The sequence below is a fragment of the Geotrypetes seraphini genome, chromosome 5 (genome assembly GCF_902459505.1).
Source record: "Geotrypetes seraphini chromosome 5, aGeoSer1.1, whole genome shotgun sequence".
NCBI lineage: Eukaryota > Metazoa > Chordata > Amphibia > Gymnophiona > Dermophiidae > Geotrypetes > Geotrypetes seraphini.
The window spans coordinates 202,905,910-202,930,198 of NC_047088.1; the positions used below are offsets into that span (position 1 = coordinate 202,905,910).

Consider the following 24,289-nt stretch of genomic DNA (forward strand, 5'->3'; position numbering starts at 1 on the left):
GGCCGGTTTCCTGGAGGCATCCAGAATACGACGGACAGGCTGAGATATATTCTCTGGGGCGGTCAGCCCGAGAGAAACCAAGCTGTCAGGTGGAGCGAGGACAGATTGGGATGTAGTAGAGACTGATGCTGCTGTGTAAGTAGAGTAGGAAACACAGGAAGAGGAATGGGCTCCCTGGAGCTGAGCTGGAGCAGGAGGGAGAACCAGTGTTGGCGAGGCCATCGAGGGGCGATGAGAATCATGGTGGCCTTGTCCCTGCGGAGTTTGAATAACGTCCGCAACATCAGAGGTAGGGGAGGAAAGGCATAGAGGAACCGATCCGTCCAGTTGAGCAGGAATGCATCCGGGGCCAGACGATGAGGAGAGAAGAGTCTGGAACAGAAAAGGGGTAGCTGATGGTTGTGAGGAGCTGCAAAGAGGTCCACCTGAGGAGTGCCCCACCGAGCAAAGATGGAGCGGAGTGTGGGAGGATCCAGAGTCCACTCGTGAGGTTGAAGGATGCGGCTGAGATTGTCGGCCAGGGAGTTCTGTTCGCCCTGGATATAGACAGCCTTGAGGAAGAGACTGCGGGCCGTGGCCCAGGTCCAGATGCGGATGGCCTCCTGACAGAGGAGGGGAGATCCGGTGCCGCCTTGCTTGTTTATGTAGTACATGGCGACTTGGTTGTCCGTGCACAGGAGAAGAACCTGAGGGTAGAGAAGGTGCTGGAAGGCCTTGAGGGCATAGAACATGGCCCTGAGTTCCAGGAAATTGATGTGATGTTGACGCTCCTGAGGGGTCCAGAGTCCCTGAGTGCGAAGTTCTCCCAGGTGAGCTCCCCATGCATAGGGGGAGGCATCTGTGGTTATGATCATGGAGTGAGGGGGAAGATGAAAGAGTAGACCCCTGGAAAGATTGGATGAGTTCAACCACCATTGAAGAGAGTGCTGAAGAGACGATGTCACAGAGATGGGATGAGAAAGAGGATCCGTGGTCTGTGACCATTGGTTGGCCAGAGTCTATTGAGGTGTTCTGAGGTGGAGTCGCGCCAGAGGAAGCACATGGACCGTCGAGGCCATGTGGCCCAGGAGGACCATCATCTGCCGAGCTGGAATGGAGTGATGAAGGAGCACCTGACGGCAGAGGTGGAGTAGGGTCCGTTGGCGGTCGGAGGGGAGAAACGCCCTCATGAGAGTGGTGTCGAGAACGGCTCCAATGAACTGAAGTCGCTGTGTGGGAAGTAGATGCGACTTGGGGTAGTTGATCTCGAACCCCAGGAGATGGAGGAAGGAGATGGTGTACTGAGTGGCTTGTAGCACAAGTGGAGACGTGGGTGCTTTTACCAACCAATCGTCCAAGTAGGGGAACACCTGGAGGTTGTGAGACCTGAGAAAGGCCGCCACTACAATAAGGCACTTGGTGAACACCCTGGGCGATGATGCGAGGCCAAAGGGTAGCACTTTGTACTGATAGTGGCGGTGCTGAATCTGAAATCGGAGGTAGCGACGGGAATTCAGATGGATTGGAATGTGAGTGTAGGCCTCTTTGAGGTCCAGGGAACATAGCCAGTCGTGTTGAGAGAGAAGAGGATAAAGCGTGGCCAGGGAGAGCATTCTGAACTTTTCCTTGAGCAGACACTTGTTGAGGTCCCGGAGATCGAGGATGGGACGAAGGTCTCCTGTCTTCTTGGGAACCAGGAAGTAGCGGGAGTAGAATCCCTGACCCCTTTGGTCTGTGGGAACCTCTTCGATGGCATTGAGAAGAAGGAGGGATTGGACCTCCCTTAGGAGGAGAAGGGACTGGGAGGAGTGAGATGCAGACTCTATTGGAGGGTTGTCTGGTGGAAGAGTCTGGAAGTTGAGAGAGTAGCCGTGGCGGATGATGTTGAGGACCCACAGGTCTGATGTGATGACCTCCCAACGGTTGAGGAAGAGTTGGAGACGTCCTCCGATTGGCTGAGGAAGAGGTAATGATGGTGGAAGACTGGCTATGCCCTGGAGAAAGGAGTCAAAAGGGCTGAGATGGTTTTGACGGAGGAAGAGGCTTGGCAGGTTGGTGAGATTGAGAGCGAGCCTGAGTGTGTTGTTGTTGACGAGGTCTGCGAGGCTGCTGTTGGGGCGGGTTGAGAGGCCTGGCCGAGAACCTGCGCTGGTAAGAGGACTGTGGTCTATAAGGACGAGCAGGTGGAGCTTTCTTTTTAGGTTTTACCAGAGTGTCCCATCTGGTCTCATGTGCTGAAAGCTTCTGGGTGGTTGAATCCAGGGACTCCCCAAAAAGTTCGTCCCCAAGACAGGGTGCGTTAGCTAGGCGGTCTTGGTGGTTGATGTCAAGATCAGATACCCTCAACCAGGCCAGACGCCGCATGGCAACAGCTATGGCAGACGCACGGGAGGTCAGCTCAAATGAATCATAAATAGAGCGCACCATGAATTTCCGCAGTTGAAGGAGGCTGGAAATTTGTTGTTGAAAGAGTGGAACTTTGCGTTCAGGGATGTATTTTTGTAGGGCGGATAGTTGTTGTACGAGATGCTTCATATAAAATGAGAAGTGAAATGTGTAATTATTCGCCCTGTTGGCTAGCATTGCGTTTTGATAAAGGCGTTTGCCAAACTTATCTATTGTTTTGCCTTCTCTGCCAGGAGGGGTGGAGGCATAAACACTGGAGCCCTGAGTTTTCTTTAATGTAGACTCAACTAGGAGAGACTCATGGGGCAATTGAGGTTTGTCAAAACCCGGAATTGGGATGACCCTGTATAGGCTGTCAAGCTTACGAAGAGCTCCGGGGACAGTGAGTGGATTTTCCCAATTTTTATAAAAAGTTTCCCGCAGTATGTCATGGACGGGTAATTTGAGGAACTCTTTGGGAGGTTGTTCAAAGTCTAAGGCATCCAGAAAGGCCTGGGACTTTTTGGAGTCGGACTCTAAAGGAATAGAAAGAGCCGCCGACATCTCCCTGAGGAATTTGGTGAAAGAGGATTGCTCAGGCTTGGAAGCGGTATCGGTCACTGAGGGTTCCTCGTCTGTGGACGATGCATCCTCCTCGGTACCGGGAGGGGATTCTTCCCATAAGTCCGGGTCCCTGATGTCAGTGTGCGCACGCCGAGATGTCGGGGTGGAAGGCTCGGTGTGGCGGGTCTTAGAAAGAGACTTGCCAGAGCGCATTGAGACGGTACCGGGAGAGGAAGACCGGTGCTGATCCCGGTCCCGGGAAGAGCGGTATCGTTCTCGGTCCCGGGGAGACCGGTGCCCTTCCTGGTCCCGAGGAGGATCGGCCTCAGAGCGGGTCTGTACCACAGGACGAGAACGGAGTGGTTCAGCCGAGAGGACTGGCATGGAAGTGTTGAGTGGCACCGAGGGGGTGGACACCGTTGGGATGGTGCGAGGCTCGGGCCGGTCTGGTACTGAAAGAAGTGGTGCCAATAGGGTCGGTAACAGGTGCTGGAGTTGTTGCTGCAGCAGTTCCTGCAATTTGTCTTGGAGTATGGCCATGATGCGGTCATCCAGGGGTGGCACCGGTACCGCTTTTTTCTTTTTCGGTTCCATAGGTGCTGCTCCACGCCCCGGCGATGAGGAGGCCGATGACGAGGCACTCACCGAGATCGGGGCGGAGCGTTTGCAGGGTCGGCATGAGGCCGGGAGGACCGGTGTCGCCACTGTGGCAGGTGGGCGCTCAAGGGAGGTGGAAGGCTTCTTAGCCGGCTTACCTGGTGCCAGCGACCCCGAGGAAGGATCGGGCGTCGAAGTGGTCGGTGCCGTCTTTTGCGGTACCGTCGATGTCGCAGCAGGTTCCATAGCAGATCCGGTACCAAAAAGGATGTTCTGCTGGATCTGCCGATTTTTTAAGGTGCGTTTCTTAAGAGTGGCACAGCGGGTGCAGGTGTCAGCCCGATGCTCTGGACCAAAACACTGTAGGCACCAATTGTGTGGGTCAGTGAGGGAGATCGGGCGTGCACACCACTGGCACTTCTTAAAGCCCGGTTGAGGGGGCATGAAGGGAAACACGGCCTCCGCAAAATCAAAACCGGAGGCCTGTATGGTGAAACAGGCCCCGCTGGGGCCGGTTTCAAAAATAGAGGAAATCGAGAGATTTTTTTTTTTTTGAATCGAATAAAAAAGAGAACCCGAAGTGGGAAAAAGAGAAAAAATGAGAAAAAAGCGCGAGCGGGAAGGCAAAAAGGATGTTTTCAACGGCCGTTGAAATCACATGCGTCTTCTTCGCTCCGCGGAAACGAAGAAACTGGGGACCACGCACTCCTCCGTCGGGCGGAAAGGCACTCGCGCATGCGCGGTGCGGCCGACTAGAACTTTCTAGTGAAAAATGTCCGTACCGGGGCTCCGTCGGTGACGTCACCCATGCGTTAAGAATATGCTGCCTGCTTGTCCTGGGATAACAGTTTCATGCAAAAGTGTGGAATCTTCAGGGCCTCCTTGTGTGAGATATAGGCTAGGTTTCCAATGGTTTAATCTATAGGATAGTAACTGAAATTTCAACTGAATTATGATCTTAAAATCTATCCCCTATTTGAATATTTTAATTTTGATGGGATGCACAGTTTTTTCCCCCAATATCAGTATACTGAAAACCAACATGCAAAAACAGATTAGTATATTTCTCAAAATTTTTTAACAAATCCTTATAAGAAAAATATTACCAATGTGACAGTTTTACAGTCAAGATTATGCTTAAATATATAAGATTTAGACATGACCGATAGGTTTTAGAAAAGGGGATACCCCAGAGAATGAATCAAGAAATATTATACTAGAGTTAGAAATTCTACTAGGGATTTCTTGCACAGAAAAAGGCAAGAGATAAAAATTTTACCAATTTAAAATTATATTTGAGCAGAATGTGGACTTTTTCAGGAAAAGAATTCCCTTTTGCACACCTAAGAAGAAAGAATCTTAGGGATTTGTTGACACATGTGCTGTACCGATAGTACGTATACTCATTTAAACTGGCATTTTATCTATCCAAAAACAAAAAAAGAATATGTTCTGTAAAAATTCTCAAACTATGAAAGCTGTATATCTGGCTATTTGTTCTTGTAAATTTATACATTTGAAAGATGAAAAGAAAATTTAATAAAAAAGAATTCTAAAGTCCAAATGTTGTTTTATCTCCTTCCCCATTTGCCTCCTTCCTTGCTTATCCTTACCTTTTCTCTCTTCTTTTCTCCATGTTCCACCCCCTTTCCTTCCTTCCCCTACCTACCACTTATTCTTCCACTCCCCTTTTCCCCCTTCTCCCTTTTTTTACCTAGCCTCTTCTGTCCCCTCTTATCTACCCTTCCTCATGCCCCCTTTCCCTTCCTTCCCCTCAACAAAGTGTTTACTCAGTTTCACAAGTGTTTTACATGTTTACTGTTTCTCTTTGCCTAGTATTATATTTTGTTTAAAGGTCAGAAACCATTTACTGTGACACATACACAATAATAAAGAAAATCAATAAGGGGGAAAAACTTTTCACATCACTGTATATTGCATCTGTAGAAGACAAAATATGTTTACAATTTTGAAATGATACTTTGCTTTTTAAAAGCAGAACATTAAAATAATTATGTCATTGGCAAATCTTCCCTACCCCCTTCAATTACTGCACGATATAGATAATTTTCTCCTGCAAATCAGAAAGAATCTGTAATCAGATAATTCATGGGTGACTGAGAAATGGTGGTGGGCAACAGTCCTCACTGGGGTTACAAATCAAATAGCAATGCAAATATCTCCAAAATAATTGGTTGGGGGGACAACAATCTTCTTCTATTGCAAATAAATATTTATAATGATGACTCCTTACCAATACACATTCACAGCAGCTCTGTTGTTTGCAGCAAAGCCCCTTTAGGCAAACAAAAGTACCACAGACGAGACATAGACCAGGATCCTTAGGGACCTTCATACAAACAGTGCATGTTTTTCTGTGGTAGTACTGGAAGATGGTATTATAATTCTCAGGCAACTGAAGAAGATGTGGTAAGTCCCACGTAGGATCTTGGATAAGCAAAACCTACAAAGATGTTACATTTGTACATGTTTACACAGTGTATTATATACAAGCCTGGAAATACATTTTGGTGCTGATTCTATAAATGGTGTCTAGTGAGTAGGCACTGCTCAGCACAGTTGTCAATCAAAAATGCTAGGTGCCCTTTGTAGAATTGTGCCTAGCAGCACCTAACTTGTTTTAGGTACCAGTAGGCATCAAAATGTTAGGCACCAGTATATTAGGCCAGGGTTTCTTGACCTAATTTGCCAGTCCCTAACACTGACATCTATCAAAGCCTAAGGCAATCTATGCCTAAACTCCATCCCTAACCATGCCTACTTTTCGGGTAGGACACCTACATGGCACCTATTGAGTTAAGCACTTGCCCCAAAATTAATGTTCTAAAATTGGTTTTTAATGGAACTGTTCAATTAACTGCCAAATGAACCAATTAAAAATTAAGTTAGGTGACTAACGACAGGTACTTTTTATAGAATCAGGGCCTTTTATATGTCGGGAAGGGCACAATTTAACATTTTATTAAATATCTATTTGATAAGATGGAATAATTACCCAACTCACTCAATGATTCTGGGTCCTTTTACTGAGCTGCAGTAAAAATTGTCCTTAAGGACATCTTTACCACAGCTGTAAAAATGGTCCTTTTCTATTTCTGGCCATGAGCTAATGTTGCTATTAACACATGACCAAAAATCATTACTGCATGTGTACTTACTGCTACCCATTTTGTAGATGATAACGGCTCACATGCTATTCCTGTGCTAATGTTTGCATAAGTAACGTAGCTGTGCCACTGATTAGTGCAGAACACCCACTCTCTGCTTCCAAACATGCCCCTCAAAAAAAAAAAAAAAATGTGAATTTTTTTTTTTTTTACCATGTGGTTAGCGCTTGTACATTTGGCACTTACCATAGGATGCCTGAGTGCATCCTACAGTACCTCAGTTTGTGTTAGGTACTCATTTGCACCTAATTCAGCTTAATAAAAGGGCCCTTCTGTTCATAAAGGAAAAGCTTTCCTGCAAGCCAGAAAAACCACACATTTGCCAATGAAGCATATGTGAAATGCATTTGATTAGAAACTTAAAACAAATACATATGCATTACACGAAATGGATTGGCTGCCCTATACAAACAGTCTAGATATGAAGCAACAGTTTTCACAACTAGAGTAAGGAGGATAATAGCCCAAGGCACCGATTTTAAAATGTATATTCATTTCTACATATAACATGTTCAGAAAACAAAAATAAATTCATGCCCACTGACAACTTTGCCTTTTTATATTTTGTATATGCTGCTACAGAACAGATGTACTTCTGAGCCATTAAAGACCCACTGGAAACTGCAAAATTAGCAACCCTGCTAAACTGCGCCTAGAGATCAATGTACTGATCTCCTGATGCTAGTTTAGCAGTTATATAACAGCACAGCTGACAAATATGCTAATGAGCCAGACTTTTCTTTTGGGAGGAGGGGGAACTGAAAGTAGGCTGAAAGCTGCAAACTGCAGCAAAAGATTCTAAAAGCAAGAATCCAACTGCATGAGAGAGATAAATTGTTGAAATTTACATTACTACAATAATACCTGGAGGGCTCCCCCACTATCATTAGCCAAATGATTATTTAAAAATAAAATTTTGCTACCACTATTGATTCTCAAGCTTTGTGATTGTCAGTCAGAATAATGTGAATGGATTTACCTAAAATAGTTAACTTAAGTACTTCTATCCAAACATTTTATATACTACTGCAATATTTAAGACTCTGTAAACACTGCAAAAATTACAGCCATTAGTAAATAGGAAGATACTTTGAGTCATTTCTGCAGATAAGTGGGGAAAGGGAATATGATTGTACACCAGGTATAGTTTTGCGTTAAACTACAAGGTTATTTTACTCAAGGAAAACATTTCCACAGAGAAAGAAGCACAGTTGCTGTGGATAAGTTATGAAGCAAATTTTAGATAGAATACGGAGAAGGGAATTTACACATCTAAGTCAGGACATGGGGAATTCTCATATTCATTTTACAAGAGACTAATGTAACATTGGTACAGGACTACATGTAAAAGTCCCTCCAGGTACAGAGGAAGAAGCTATGTTAGAAGGCTGTAAAACTCTCCATCCATACAGACAGACATGGGAGCAGTTTTCTACAATTGTCATTCCCCTCTGTAAAAGTTCCCAATCTCCTCAACTTCAGCAACTCCCTCTCCCCATGTACTCCCCCTGTCTAAACTCTCCAGTAGCACCCAGCCTTCCTCCCTGCGGTCCACACCCCACAGCTAGCAGTCATCCTTCTGAGCACCATATAGACTCCTCCCAAGAAGCCCCCTGTTGCAGCATGAAACCCTCCCCAAACAGCACTTCTCATGGCATAAAAAAACTCCCTTCCCCCATCAGAGGAACCCCCCACATGTATGTGGGAACCCAATATGGAGCAGCATCCTCACAAGTAAATACCCCCCAATCCCTAGTGATATGGTATTACTGCTGTCAGGCTTCCTTATGACTAAAATGGCACTAATTTCATAATATTGCTAGAGGTCTTGATAGCCATTTTTCTTAGACCCCGTAGGGCAAAAAGCGGGCAAGCGGTTTTCCTGATTGACTTGGAAGGATAAGACTACCTTCGGTAAGAAAGGCAGGGCTGTTTGTAAGGAGAGCCCTGCTTCTGTGAACCTAAGGAACGGCTTCTTGCAGGAAAGAGCTTGTAACTCGGAAACCCGTCTTGCCGATGTAATAGCCACCAGGAACACTGTAAGATCCAAGAGGAAAGCCTCCCGTTAGGGCTATACAGAATAGTACTAAGGCCTTGCAAAATAATTAAGGTTCCAGGAAGGGAAAGGGAAATGCACCGGAAGGCACAACCACAGAGCCCCTTTAATGAACTGGGCAACATTTGGATGAGAGGCCAAGGAGCTTCGTTCTCCTCGAGCTTGGAAACAGGAAAGCCCTGATACCCGAACTTTAAGAGAAGCTACTGAGAGCAACTTCTGAAGTCCCTCCTGCAAAAATCCACGACTACCAAAATTGGAAATCGCCAGGGCTCTACATCCTTCACCACACACCACCGCTGTAAGGACTTCAAGGCCTTAGCATAGGTTGCTACCATGGATGGATTCTTTGCTTTGAGCAATGTGGTAATGACCACATCCAAATAACCCTTGCATGTCAGAGCTGCCAATTGAAGAGCCATGCTGTAAACCGAAAGTGTTCTGGATTCTCGATAGGAACCTGTACCTGAATGAGAAGATCCACTAGGACCAAAAGTTTGAGGCCTTCATCCCTCTGGAGAGTGTGGCACAGTGGTTAAAGCTACAGCTTCAGTAACCTGAGGTTGTGGGTTCAAACCCACGCTGTTCCTTGTGACTCTGGGCAAGTCACTTAATTCCCCCCCCCCCACCCATTGCCCTAGGTACATTGATAAATTGTGAGCCCACCGGGAGCAGACAGGGAAAATTCTTGAGTACCTGAATAAATTCATGTAAACCATTCTGAGCTCCCTGAGAATGGTATAGAAAATTACAATAAATAAAAAAATACATACAATGGTCTGTGAGGCCAATCGGATGCCACTAGGACTACCAAATGTGTTGCAATCCTGCAAACTCAACCGAGCATGAGCCACAAAGGAAACAGTTACAAGAGCTCGTTCATCAGCCATAGTTGGACTAATGTATCCGATCCTCACTTTCAAGCTCAGCTCTTCGGCTGTAAAAACAAACCATCTTGGTGTTCACCGCTGAGGCCATCAGATCCATCTGTGGAGGCCCCCACCACTGAGCTATGGAGTCGAACACTTGTGGAAACAGAGACCATTCCCCCGGGTTGAGAATCTTCTGACTGAGAAAGTCAGCCTGCATATTTTCTACTTCTGCCACATGCATGGCTGACAGAGCCTGCAAGTGAGCCTCTGTTCACCAGATAAGAAGTTGAGCTTCTAGACACAATGAGACACTTTTGGTGCCTCCTTGCCTGTTGACAGATGGTACTGCTGTCAGATTGACTGAGAAGACTGACTGCCTTGCCTCCAGAGACTTCTCCAGTGCCTGAAGCACTAGATGAACGGCTCTAAGTTCCAGGTGATTTATGGACCATTTCTGCTGAACTAAACTCCAACATCCAATGCAATGACCCCCTCCCCCCTCAGAACCATAAAGGCTGGCATCAGTCATATCTCCCAGGAGCAGATGCAAAGAGGCATGCCCTTGGACAGAGCAGCTGGCCTCAGCCACTATCTCAGACTGCTCATTGCTGTAGGTGGCCAGGGGAGTGGCTGTTGTAGTGAATCTGACTTAGGGGACCACTGAAACAGAAGAGTCTCAGAGAGATCTCATGTGCGCTATTTCCTAAGGAACCACCTCTATGGTTGCCTCCACCGACCCCAGGACCAGCAGATAATGCCACGCCATAGGAGCCAGCTCTGGAGTAACTAAAATCTGCTTCTGGAGCTTCAGTCTGTGTGGCTCTGGAAGAAACACGTGGCGCAAGCCCGTGTTGAACAACACTCCCAGGTACACCAGGTGCAGAGTCAGTTCTATCTGACTCTTCTTGAAGCTATCCAGCCCAAGCTCTGGAGGAGTTGCACCTCTCTCGAAACCACCAGTTTGCCTTTCTCCTTGGATGGAGTTCTGATAAATCAATTGGCCAAATATGAGTGCACGTGAATTCCAGCTTTGTGGAGGTGCGCTGCAACCACCACCATCACCTAGGTAAAGGTGCGAGGTGCCATGGTTAGTCCAAAGGGGAGCACAAAGAACTGAAAATGCTGCTCCAGCACATGAAAATGCAAGTATCTCCTGTAGGCCAGGAAAATGGGAATGTGAAGATAGGCCCCCTGCTGGACCATCTGGACTCCATGGCCCCCACGTGACTGCTCTTGGCCAATATAGATTCAGAGGGTCCTGGAAAAGTCACATCCCCTGGGGACATCTCCTTTGGATCCTCTACCCTGAAGGACTGAGGAGGCTGAGCCCAAGGCTTCCACCCCTGTCCCACGTGCTCCACCGCACGCGGGACATGGGACGCTCCTCAGCCGACCATCCAGTGCAAACCTGGCACGATAAAGGGGTATAAAGGCCAGAGGAGTTCAGCCCTGTTGATTTTAAGCAAAATCGAGGGGTTTTGATGCAGATGGAGGTGAAAGAAAAAAAAGATAATTTAAAATCCAAGATGGCTGCCACCAGAACAAACAGCCTGTGGAGATTGCCCTGAAGAGAAAAATCATAGGGAAAGGGGTTTTGGAGGAGGGGGACCTTGGCTCTGGGGTCATAAACCCTCAAAATGAACTTTTAGACACCCCCCCCCATTTCCCTCATAAGCTTCAATAGCCTTACTCACTGTGCCATGTTGTGCCTGCCTGCTTCGACATAGGATTTCAGTTGGAATCAAAGGAAAAAGAAATCTGCCTCACAAATTCACTGGACATAGAAACATAGAAACATAGAAATAGACGGCAGATAAGGGCCCACGGCCCATCTAGTCTGCCCACCTTAATGTCCCTCCCCTACCTTTGCCCTGTGAATAGATCCCATGTGCCGATCCCATTTGGCCTTAAAATCAGGCACGCTGCTGGCCTCAATCACCTGTAATAGAAACATAGAAACATAGAAATTGACGGCAGAAAAGGGCTATAGCCCATCTAGTCTGCCCATACCAATGACCCACTCCCTGATTCTTACTCTCCTAGAGATCCCACATGAATATCCCATTTTCTTTTGAAATCTAACACGCTGCTGGCCTCAATTACCCTCTGAGGCAGCTCGTTCCAATGATCTACCACCCTTTCAGTGAAGAAGTACTTCCTCGCATCACCCTGAAATTTCCCTCCCCTGATTTTCAGCAAGTGTCCTCTGGTTACTGAGGGCCCTGTAAGACTGAAGATATCATCTTTCACCTCTGTACGCCCAGTAATATACTTAAAGGTCTCAATCATGTCCCCTCTCTCTCTTCGCTCCTCCAGTGAGTACATCCTCAGTTTTTTTAACCTTTCTTCATACGTGAGTTCCCTGAGCCCCAAAACCATCCTGGTAGCCATTCGCTGAACCGACTCAATTCTCAACACATCTTTTCGGTAGTGTGGTCTCCAGTATTGAACACAATACTCGAGATGAGGTCTCACCATGGATCTGTACAGTGGAAGACTATTCCAGGGATCAACCACTCTTTCAGTGAAAAAGAATTTCCTGGTGTCACCTCGTAGTTTCCCGCCCCTGATTTTCAACGGATGCCCTCTTGTTGTCGTGGGACCCTTGAAAAAGAAGATATCTTCCTCCGCCTCGATGCGGCCCGTAAGATACTTGAACGTCTCGATCATGTCCCCCCTCTCTCTGCGCTCCTCGAGCGAGTATAGCTGTAATTTGTCAAGCCGTTTTTCGTATGGTAGATCCTTGAGTCCCGAGACCATCCGGGTGGCCATTCTTTGCACCGACTCGAGTCTCAGCACATCCTTGCGATAATGCGGCCTCCAGAATTGCACACAGTATTCCAGGTGGGGCCTCACCATGGATCTATACAATGGCATAATGACTTCCGCCTTACGACTGACGAAACCCCTTCGTATGCAGCCCATGATTTGTCTTGCCTTGGACGAAGCCTGCTCCACTTGATTGGCTGACTTCATGTCCTCACTGACGATTACCCCCAAGTCTCGTTCTGCTACCGTTTTTGCTAGGATCTCGCCATTAAGAGTATAAGACTTGCATGGATTCTGGCTGCCCAGGTGCATAACTTTGCATTTTTTGGCATTGAAGTTGAGTTGGACAAACCTGGTCTTCTGGCTACAGTTAAACCGAGGTTGGACTGAACCTCAACTCATGAGAAACTGTGCCATGAAAGGGGAAAGGACCATGTAGCCAGCCTACTATTAACCAGAAAGGAGCCCATAGCCTGCGCTCAAGCTCCTAACTGAATCATGGATGCAAGTAGCTACTCATGGGACAGCTCCTGAGCTCTAAAAAAAATACCAGCAGGCAGACTAGTTAGGTGTTCCCAAGGGGCTGATCCTGCTAGCAGTATACTTCCGCTATACGAATTTGCATCTTTTCCAGGCAGTGGGAACCTATGGGCACCGAGTCTCCAAAAAACACTGAACAACAATATCTGAAAATAATAAAACTACATAGCAGATCAAAAACAATTCTGAGCAACTTGTTCGCAGAAAATAAACTGAGGGGGCAGGAGCAGCTCCCTGGGAAGGAAATGGAGTTTGGAGAACTAGATTGGTTTCCTTTTCCTCGTTTTTATTTATTTTCTTCACATAAAGGTCCGTAGCCATTTTTATTGCTCTTTTGAACTTAGACCACTGTTTTTCCACTTCTCTTATGTCCTCCCATACTAACAGCTCTTTCTTCAGAAACTCTCTTCAAAATACGGCCATCCGTCTAATATTCGGACTAAAGAAGAGCGATCATGTTAGTCCATTCTACAAACTCCTTCATTGGTTACCAATTGAAGCACAAATTCTATTCAAATTCTCCTGCCTCTGCTATAAACTAATCTGGGGACTGGCCCCCAGCTACCTACTACCTCACTTCGAATTCCACTCCTCTATTAGGCCTACCAGAAACCGTAACCTCTTTACCTACCCAAATATCATAGGCTGTAGATATCGCACCTTCTTTGATAGAACATTCAAATTCCAAGCAGGTAGACTGCAAACTTGGACAGGCTACTTCACTGATGCCGCCAGAGAATCATATAGTATCTTTAGGAAAGAACTAAAAACCACATTGTTTAATAAATTTATAACCTAACCAGACTTCTTCCCTAAAATCGGAGCCTCCTCCCATCCCAAGGAGCCCGTCTACCCTCTTCTGCCAAAATTTCTATCTTTAATTGTTACCAGTTTTTCCCACTGGTGCCCGTCCTTCGTTCAAATGTACCAAGTTAACAACTTACTTCTCATCAACATCTTATGTTATCTTTTTCACCTTCTCAGTCTTGCACCTTTGTAACTCAAAGCGCAATCTCCTTTCTCTTCTCCTACTTATGCTCTGAATATCGTCGATTGTATAATGCTACTCATTGTGAAACCGTGTAATACACAGACCCTGTAACTCTCCTGTTACTATCACTAGATGTTCAATGCTATACTCTGTAATTAGCTATCTGTACAGTTTCTCTTCATTGTAAACCACCTAGAAGTCGCAAGATTGTTGGCGGTATATAAGAATAAAGTTATTATTATTATTATTATTATTTTATTAAAGTCCGTACGTTTGAAATCTAGGACTTTAAGTATCATGCAGCTGTTCTCCACTTTAGCCATTATATCAAACCAAACCGTTTGATGATCGCTACTTCCCAAGTGAGCACCCACTCGAACATTAGAGACACTCTCTCCATTTGTGAGGACCAGATCCAATATTGCTTTTTCCCTCGTGGGTTCCGTCACCATTTGTCTGAGCAGAGCCTCTTGAAAGGCATCCACAATCTCCCTACTTCTTTCTGATTCTGCAGACGGAACATTCCAGTCTGCATCCGGCAGGTTGAAATCTCCCAACAACAGTACCTCCTCTTTCCTTCCAAACTTTTGGATATCCACAATCAGATCCTTATCAATTTGCTGCGATTCATACCTTCAAAGAAATGAAGCAAATTGGTGAGGCAAGATCTCCTTTGTCTGAACCTATGCTGACTGTCCCATTAAATCATGTTTATCTGTGTGTTCCACAATTTTATTTTTATATAATTGTTTCCACTATTTTGCCCAGCACGGAAGTCAGGCTTACTGGTCTATAATTACCCGGATCTCTCCTGGAACCTTTTTTACAAATCAGCATAACGTTGCCCACCCTCCAATCTTCAGGTACTACAGGTAAAATTACTATGCAAAATAGATTGCAGATCACTAACAGTGAACACTGGGGGAGTGGGGTTAAAGTGTATAATATATGTTATGAAGCGTTACAGTATGCTGTCTACATAAATGAAGTGAATGAAATTGCTCATTTAGTGCCATGAGTGGTGAAAGACAGAAGGGAAGAAATTGTGGTTCAAAGATTGGATAGAAAATTGACCAAGAACAGAACTAATTAGGTGAGTTAAAATGTAAATAAAAAAGCAACTGAAGAACATATAAATGGTTACAGACCTTATTTAGTTATGATCTGTAATTAATGGTGGATTACACACATAATAACAAAAGTGTAAGAGTATAAAAACATTGTCCACAATTACATTATAAATCAAATGAAAACTGTGCCAAAGCCCATAAGGATTTAAAGGACTTCAGGGCTTTTGTAAAAAAAAAAAAAAAAAAAAAAAAAGGGGGGGGGGGGGTATTTTCTTCTAAATTAAGAGAAAAGGTTAATATAGGAATGGTCAAACTATTTAAGATGAAAAGATTTCCAGCAATGAGATTTCCATTACATACCTTTGTTTGATCTGAATGGTTTTCTGCAAATAAAGTCAATTCTGAACACCATTGTGATAAAATATCAAATGCTGGTACTGGCCAGTTGAGGCATGAAGCACTGTTGAATTGGTTAGATGTCTGATATGGTGATATTGATAGCCCCAGACAACTGGTAAGAACCATAAACTCTTCTTCTTCCTATAAGCCATGCAAATAAAACCATATAGCCATTATTCATGATTTAACCCAACTGGATTATTAGCCCATTAAGATGCCTTAAATAGCTAGAAACCCTAAATCATTCAACTCAACCTGCTGATTCAGGATTTCCATCAGGGAATTAGAATGCATATTTTCTTTAACATAACAGTTTGTTGGTACTCAAATTTATTATAGCTATTATTAATCATAAATGGCAGTGTTGTAAATTTTGTTAGGAAGATAAACTGGCCTGACAAATATAGAATAAGGATTACCAACCAAATCTCATTATCATCTGATAATGGCTTAGTATTCAAAAACAGTAACTATTTAACAAGTTGTAACTGTACAGATTCAAAAAACATTAAATGGGGTCACCTTACTAACAATCCCCCCCCCCCCTTTTTACAAAACCGCGATAGTAGTTTTTAGCTCAGGCCAGCGCTGCTCCTGACATTCAGAATTCCTATGAGTGTTGGGAGCAGCACAGAGCATTAAGCGCGCAAGCCTGTGCTAAAAACCGCTATCACGGTTTTGTAAAAAGGGGGATGGGAGGGGGGAATGTGTGTTAATGCCGTTAATATGCATTGTTTGCTGGAATGGACTCTGCAGCAATCAATACATGTTAAAAGACATTAGCACATATTATTTGTAAATAACTTCTAAAGTGATTAAAGCCTCTACTTTACATATATCTCCAAATGTAAAAAGAGATTATGTACTTACTTTCGAAAGCTCTTTTCCAGTAGATAGGTGAGACATTCTAGACAGCTGGGTTATTTCCCCATACCCGCATGCTGCAGAAGGAATCCATTCTGCATTTTTCACTCTGCCTCTAGTATACTTCACTATGTAGTTTAGTGCCCTCTACAGTTAGTACCCAAGCACCGAGAAGCACCTAATATACGTGAGAGTAGAGGCACCTATAGCAACATGCTTAAACAAATTGTTCTTCTCAAAAGTAGCTAAACAGTACTGTTAACTGCAAACACAGGATTCAAAGGAGCACAGAAACTTCTCCCCAATAAATGGAACATATAAACAAATTCTTCCTAGCCCACAAGGTCTGACAGGCATCCAAGAATCAGCTTGGATAAGCATAAACAGACTGAAAACTGAACGCAGGCAAAGGGGGGACAGGGAGGGGAGTCTAGAGTGTCTCACCTATCTACTGGAAAAGAGCTTACCAGGGCAAGTACATAATCTTTTTTACAGTGAATAGGTGAGACATTCTAGACAGCTGGGCCGTACAAAAGCAGTCCCCTCAAAATCTAGGGTGGGCTTGCTGCGCCAGCCCTTAGAACCGAGGACCCGAAAGCAGAGTTCTGTCTTGCAGCAACTTGGCAAATGTGTGAAGACCACATTGTCGCCCTGCATATCTCCCCATGAAAGACAGATCTAGCTTCGGCCCATGAAGAAGCCACACTCCTGGTAGAATGTGCCTTGATGGAAACAGAGGACTGTTTCCCAGAAAGAACGTAGGCTGACGAAATGGCCCTACAGATCCATCTGGAAATTGTGGCCTTGGAAGCAGGAGCGCCACACTTAACAGAATGCGTCAGCACAAACATGGTCAGAAAGGTGAAACTCGTTAGTGACCTCCAGATAATGCAAAAGAACTCTGCGTATATCCAGTTTCCTCAACAGGCAGTCCTATGCCCTGGAACCCGTTGGCTGAAAGGCAGGTAAACACATTTCCTGATTAACATAGAAAACCAAAACAACCTTCAGCAAAAAGGAAGGAACTGAATTACGGAGAAAAGAGTCTCTGCAAGACAAAGCCTTAAGTTCTGACACATGACGTGCCAAAGTAATAGCAACCAGAAAAATGGTCTTGAGTGTCACGTCCAAGAGGGAAGCATCTCAAAGGGGCTCAAAAGGAGCCTTGGTGAGGCTAGACAACAACAGGTTAAGGTCCCAGGTGGGGAAAGTATGCTTAACCGGTGGTCACACATGAAAAGCCTTCTTCAAGAATTGAGCAACATCAGGATGAGATGCCAATGAGGACTGATGGTCCCAGGTTCTAAAACAAGAAAGCCTTGGCACTTGGACTGCAGAGAAGCCTTTATCCAAACCAGCCTGAAGAAAGATCAGAGCTGAATATAGATCACCTGGTCTTGGACCAACTAATGTTGGAAGGCCTCTCACACCTTAGCGTAAGCCAACCCCATAGATGACTTCTTAGACTTGAGAAGAGTATCAACAACCAGGGCAGAATATCCTTTATGCTCTAAGGCTGTGTACTCAAGAGCCATGCAATAAGAGCAAAGTGACCCGGATCCTGCATGCCACTAGTTCCTATATGAGAAGGTCCGGATAGATGCTCAGTCGAAGGCTGCAACCCGCTCGCAGATGCCTTCAGATCTTCATACCATTGTCTGCAAGGCCAATCTGGAGCCACCAGAATGACGCGGCCTAGATGAGTCGTGATCCTCCAAATGACTCAGCCAAAGAGGAAGACATACAGGAGAATCTTCTGAGGCCACAGCTGCACCAAAGCGTCAAGCCCTTTGCTTCCAGGCTTGAATCTGCGACTGAATAAGTGAACTGCTTTCTTGTTTCTTGCCGTTGCCATGAGGTCAAAGTGAGGCTGCCCCCAGCACTTTGGCACAGGACCCATTCATCCAGATCCAGAGTCTGTCTGCTGAGGAAGTCTGCTTTAACATTGTCCACTCCCACCACATGCGCTGCTGTCAGCGCTAGGAGATAACGTCCCTCCCAAAGAAAAGAAGGTGGGCATCCTGAACCAGAGGAGAGCTCTTGGCCCCTCCCTGGCCATCACATTGTTGGAGAAGATCCTGACTGATTGACCCTCCAGAGCCTTCTGCAATTTCATCAGAGCCAGATGAATGGCCCTAAGCTCCAACAGCTGATGAACCACAAACACCCCTGAACAGAACAACGATTTCAATGAACTCCTCAGCCCCGAAGGCCGTCATCCATCATCACCACAATACAGGAGACAATGTGGAGTGGTATGCCCCTGCAGAGTGATTGCGGGTGAAGCCATCAGTCTATGCTTGCTCGGACCTCCATAGTCCATGACAGACAAGTCTGCAAAGCATCTCGCTGTGGCGCCCAAGGCATGATGAAGAGGATGCATGTGCACCCTTGCCCAAGGAACCACATCCAGTGTGGCAACCATGGATCCTAGAACCTGAAAGATAGTCCCACACTGAAGGTGCTGGCTGCTCCAGAAGATAAGAAATCTGGGTACACAGCTTCTGTCTGCGAGCTTCTGGCAGACACAGTATGCAGCCGTACTGAAGAGGACTACCAGGTATTCCAGTGATTGCGTGGGTGTCAGATGGCTGTTTCTGAAGTTGACAATCCAGCCCAGGTCTTCCAGCACCTGGAGCACCTGCTCCACTGTGTGTTGTCCCTCGGTCAATGAGGGAACTCAGATCAGCCAGTCATCTTAAGTAATCATCAACCGGGCTAGATGAGTGTTTGAGGAAATGAAGCTGGGCACTACAGCCTCCCCCAGCTGCACCATGTGGCGCAAGGATGCTCTAAAATAGCTAAATTTGTGCAATCCTGGTAAGAATCCACATGAGGAGTGCCCAAGGACTCCATTCTAGTAGTTATCTAGGCAAAATTTGAAGTTTTAAGGAAGCAGAGAGCTGAAGAAAAAAAAGATCGCTAAAAATCCAATATGCCCACTGGAACAAAATTCACACACAAATCGTGATATTTATCACATTTCCCAAACTCTAAAAATGGCAATTTTAGGATGTTTCAGGAGGAAGAACACAGGGGAACATCCTGAAACACTCAAAACCCCACTTTTCCAACATCCCCACTATGTCTCTCACATAGTGTTAGCCTGTGTACTCACTGTGACCTGACAGGATCCATGCTGAAAACCTGCTTTCAGCTCTCTTACAGTAGCAGTATGAGAATTTCACTGCCACAATACTGGGAATGCTTCCACAAAGATAATCTTTGGGCTGCCAGTCAGACTCCTCTGTCTGACTATATCTCCACCCCTGCAGGTCACCGGAAGCGCACCAGGATGGGTGGAGGAGCAGAGATGCAGCCATCACCTTGCGAGACACTGCCTAGCCTCCTAAGGGTGTCTAACAGTCTGTGCTCAACTTCTGAATAACACTAGGTGAGACCACTGCAGGGATGGCAATGAGCTCCAGAGAAAACTATGCAGGCTGGCCAACAGGTACCCAAAAAGGAATCGGCCTGCCAGCTATAGACCGAAGTCTGTGAATTCTCAAGCAGGCGGAGCTTCAAACATGAAATTACCTGAAAAGGGGAATAAATTACATTAAATTAAAACAATAAAATGGGGAGAGCAGAACACACACAATTGCAGTCATGCGTGCAGAAAGAAAAAACTGTATAGGTCTCTAAACTGCATAGTGAAGTACTCCAGAGGCAGAGTGAAAAATCCAGAGTAGACTCCTTCTGCAGCATGCGGGTATGGGGAAATAATCCAGCTGTCAAGAATGTCTCACCTATTGCACTGAAATTAACATTTACTTGCATCGATTGCATACAAGTGTATATAGCAATTTAGAAAGGAATCATTTACACATGGAGATCAATAGCATACAGAGATTTCTAGTAAGCATGGTGGGGGCATGGTCTGAGTGGACCCCCCCCAAAAAAAATCTACATTTGTACACCCTATTAAATACATGTACATGGGAAACTATTTTTCCATCAAGTTTTGCATCAGCTCAGAAGAATGCAGAAACTTTTAAAAAATGCTAATACAGACTAAATCTATACATGAGGGATTAAATGAATAAATTTCCAGTAAGCAGAGGTGATTTTTTTTCCAATGCTTCTGTACAAAACTTTTCTAAGTTCAGGTTTCTTTGCATACACTGCATGCTTCAGATCTCCATTCCAAATCCTTCATCTTACCTTGTCATCATGAATTTTAAGACTTCAGACTGTTATCTTGATGAAATAGCCAACCTCTTTTCAGCTTCACTGACTGAGGCACACTAGAATATGTTGATATTTGAATAGTGTTGCATAGTGGCTAAAGCTATTGTCTCAACACCTTGAGGTTGTAGGTTCAAACCACGTGCTGCTTCTTGTGACCATGGGCAAGTCACTTAATCCTCCACTGCCCATTGGGACATGTAGGGAAAATACTTGAAGTATCTGTATGTAAACCACTTTGAGTGTGGTTGTAAAACTAGAAAAAGGTGGTATAAAAGTCCTAATCCTTTCCTTGAATACATTTTTCCTCTCACCCACACAGAGTTCCCTCTGCTACTAACTGCCACGCAATCTACAGATTACAATATGTCTACACCAAAAATTAAAAGTCAGGAAGGAGTTCTTTTCAACTGCATCTCCCCCCACCCAAACATAATGCATTGTTGTAGCCAAAGTCAATATTCATTTCATCAGTTTAAAGCACTTTGTTCTAATTGTTTCAGGTTTCTTAAGGTTGGTTTTCTTTTAAATACTTGCTAGATGCTATTGACTTGTGTTTGAGCCTAGTGACTTCATAAATTACAGATCTAAAAAGAAATCAGTTTTGAGCTAGTCCAATAAGGGCCTCCAGCATCATCCCCATGGTTGTTTTCAACATGTCCAGCCATCTGATTGCAGGTCACCCTCTTTGTCTGGTTCCTTTAATCTTCCCAAACATGATGTCCTTCTCTAATGATCTTTCTCTTCTGACAGTGTGACCAAAATAAGAAAGTTGCAACTACATCATTTGGGCTTCAAGTGACATAGCCGGTTTGATCTCTTCCAGAATTGATTTGTTAGTTCTTCTGGCAGTCCATGGCACACATAAAATCCTTCTCCAGCACCAAAGCTCAAATGAGTCAATCTTCTTTCTGTCTGGTTTCCTTAGTGTTCAGTTTTCCTATCCATAATTGACTAATGAGAAAATGAATGCATGGACAAGTCTGATCTTCGTTTGGAGTGTTATTTCCTTGCCTTTGAACACTTTGCCGAGAGCCTTCATTGAAAAGCAACCAAGTTCCATGCTGTGGAGTATTTCTTTCCTGCTAGTTGCTTCTTTGTTTATAAAAGAGCCCAGGAGACTGAAATCTTTTACAACTTCTTTTCTATTGCCTTCAAGCTCAAAATCTTTATCATTTTCTATGTTCATGATCTTTGTCTTGTTTATGTTCAGTTCAAATCCCATGTTACGGCTTTCTGTGTTAACTTTTCTCAGCAGATACAGCATATCTTCTTTGCTGCTGGTGATGAGTGTTGTGTCATCTGCATAGTGCAAGTTGTTTATACTTATTTAGGCCACCAACTTTGAAACCAATGCTCTTTTTCAAATTTTCTTTTCTGAAGATGGCTTCACTGTAAAGGTTGAACAAGTAAGGTGACAAGAAGCATCCTTGCCAGATGCCATGTTTTATAAGAAACCAATTGGTGTTGCCAAATTCAGTTCTCACTGCAGCTTCTTGTTTTTTGTAGGTATTATGTAGAAATAAAACAAAGGAAAAAAATACCTTTTTTAATTGGACTAACTTAATATAGTTTATGATTAGTTTTCAAAGGTTACCCCATCTTCCTCAGATCAGAAAATTAATTTTGTAGAGGCTCTTATCAGCTGAGTTATGTGTTTGGGTATTCCTATTTGTGCTAGAGTTCTCCATATAGTTTATCACAATCCACACAGTCAAAATCTTTGTTGTAGTCAACAAAGCAAAAGTATAGGGGCTTTTGGTATTCTTTGTTCTTCTCCAATATCCAACATTGGCAATAATGTCTTTTGTTTCTTGACCTTTTCTGAAACCAGCCTAAACTTCTGGTAGTTCTTGCTAAATGTATGCTTGTAGTCTTTGTTGTATTATTTTCATACTTAGGATGACTTTTATAAAGAGGTCCAAAAAAAGGTTTCCCTCTGTAACTCTCCCATGTAGATTATTGTTGTATTAGTTAATACTCTACAGATGAACTTTTCAGTCCATTGTTTACAGAGACCCACTGGATTTATTTTGATGACTTGAACAGTTTGAGGGCAGTTCTATTAGAAGTTTTTCCTAGTCTTTGAGATCTTGCCTTCACTTCAACAGTTCTATGTAACTTCATTTCTTAATGTTTTTCTACAGCTGAAATTGCAAGCTGGTAGCATCTAGAAATTTTCATGATTACTTTCCCTTGCTTTGTGAATGAAATTCATTTTCAAATGTTTAGACAGTTGGCTACTGAAAGTAGGCAGAATAATCACAAGTTGAGAGGATAGAAGGCTCAGAATACTTGCTCAACCATGAAATTTTCTTCACCTGAATAATTGAATGCCTAATGAATCACTTAAATTTGGGGTTTTTATTAAAAACTTTTTTATTATTTCCAACCTGTTAAAATATGCAATAAAATACAGTAGTAATTATGCATTAAAATGTGCAGACAGATGTCATGTTTAATTTTGTATCATATAGTAATTTTGAGAGTTTCATTTAGGGATTCATTGAAACATACAGTTTACTGGGGGTACCTCACCTTTTGCATAGTGTTGTAGTCTATTTCCAAAGAGTGAAACCACTCAAATCAATAGCAACAAAAATATAACGAGTGAAGAAAATATTTATTTTGTACCTGACAACTAGGTAAATCTGTTCCAAAAAGATGGTGTTGAAGAAGACTGGTGATTCTAAGGAATGGCAGGCAAAACTGCTGCAAAACATACTCAGTGGATTCAGGGGACCAAACACTAGAGCTACTCTGCAGAAAAACACATACAAACAACAAGTTTTTCAGTATATATATCTATCAGCAGTTACAGAACGGTTAAACAGACATATCACAGAATATACGGTAGTAAAACTATAACATGGCTAATAGCTTTAATACTTAATGCGTTAGTCACCCATTTGGGGGCAATTTTAAAAGACATTTATTCACATAAATTGGAGGTTTATGCAGAGAAATAGCTTCTTTAAAACTGTTTATACTAACCCACATGATTTTGGGGGTAGCAAAACAGATTCCATGCACTGATGATATTGGAATAGAAAAATGTCAAATTATCTTTCAGAGGTAAAGAAATAATAACATAAGAACTGCCATACTGGGACAGATTGAAGGTCCATCAAGCCCAGTATCCTGTTTTCAACAGTAGCCAACCCAGGTCACATGTACCTAGCAAGATCCTCAAAGAGTCCACTTGGGATACAAGAAAACAGGCATTTAATGATCTTTGATATGACTTTTTACTATGTCTAGTTAAAATCTGTACTATTTCATTAAGCTACGTTGTTTGCTTACATTGTCTAATAAAAAGTTTGAAACAAAAATTGTCCAGATTATAGGAGGATAAAAGTGTGAACATTAAATTTACTAAAACTGAGTGGAGATGTACCTAAGGATGGGACTGAGGAGGAATTAGTATTGATACACACTTTATAACATATGCATATTCACTTGAAAATAAGCTGAAAAATTTGAATGTACATACTAAATAGCTAGGGTAAAAGGCATGCATATAATTTCTTATGGATACTTTTTAAGAAGTATGCACATACTTTGCCTTTGAAAATTGGTTTATGTGTACAACTACTGTATAAGTTAGGCATTCTATTATAAAATTGCCCTTTTAACAAACAGTAAAAATCAATCTTAACATATGTATTAGCTATTTGAAAGCATTTATTTAGATATTGTGATAAGTTGCTAAGAAAAACTAAATAACTGACTTATAAAAGGCAATTCTGAAACCTTTGTACACTGGTAAAACAGCTATTTACTGTCTCTCTCCCCCCAATATGGACAGAAATACTATATTATCTATG

At 43.7% G+C, this 24,289-nt stretch overlaps 1 protein-coding gene across 8 annotated transcripts in view; it reads right to left on the reverse strand.

Annotated features, from left to right (window-relative positions):
• UBR3 (ubiquitin protein ligase E3 component n-recognin 3) overlaps positions 1-24,289 on the reverse strand; it is a 533,613-nt gene that overhangs the window by 15,313 nt on the left and 494,011 nt on the right. For all 8 annotated transcript variants that reach the window (XM_033944451.1, XM_033944455.1, XM_033944453.1 and 5 more), the window contains 3 exons: positions 23,097-23,222; positions 15,372-15,551; positions 5,780-5,989 (listed from right to left, as the gene is read on the reverse strand). In XM_033944451.1, the coding sequence (XP_033800342.1) occupies positions 5,780-5,989; positions 15,372-15,551; positions 23,097-23,222 (516 nt within the window). The remainder of the gene's footprint in view (positions 1-5,779; positions 5,990-15,371; positions 15,552-23,096; positions 23,223-24,289) is intronic.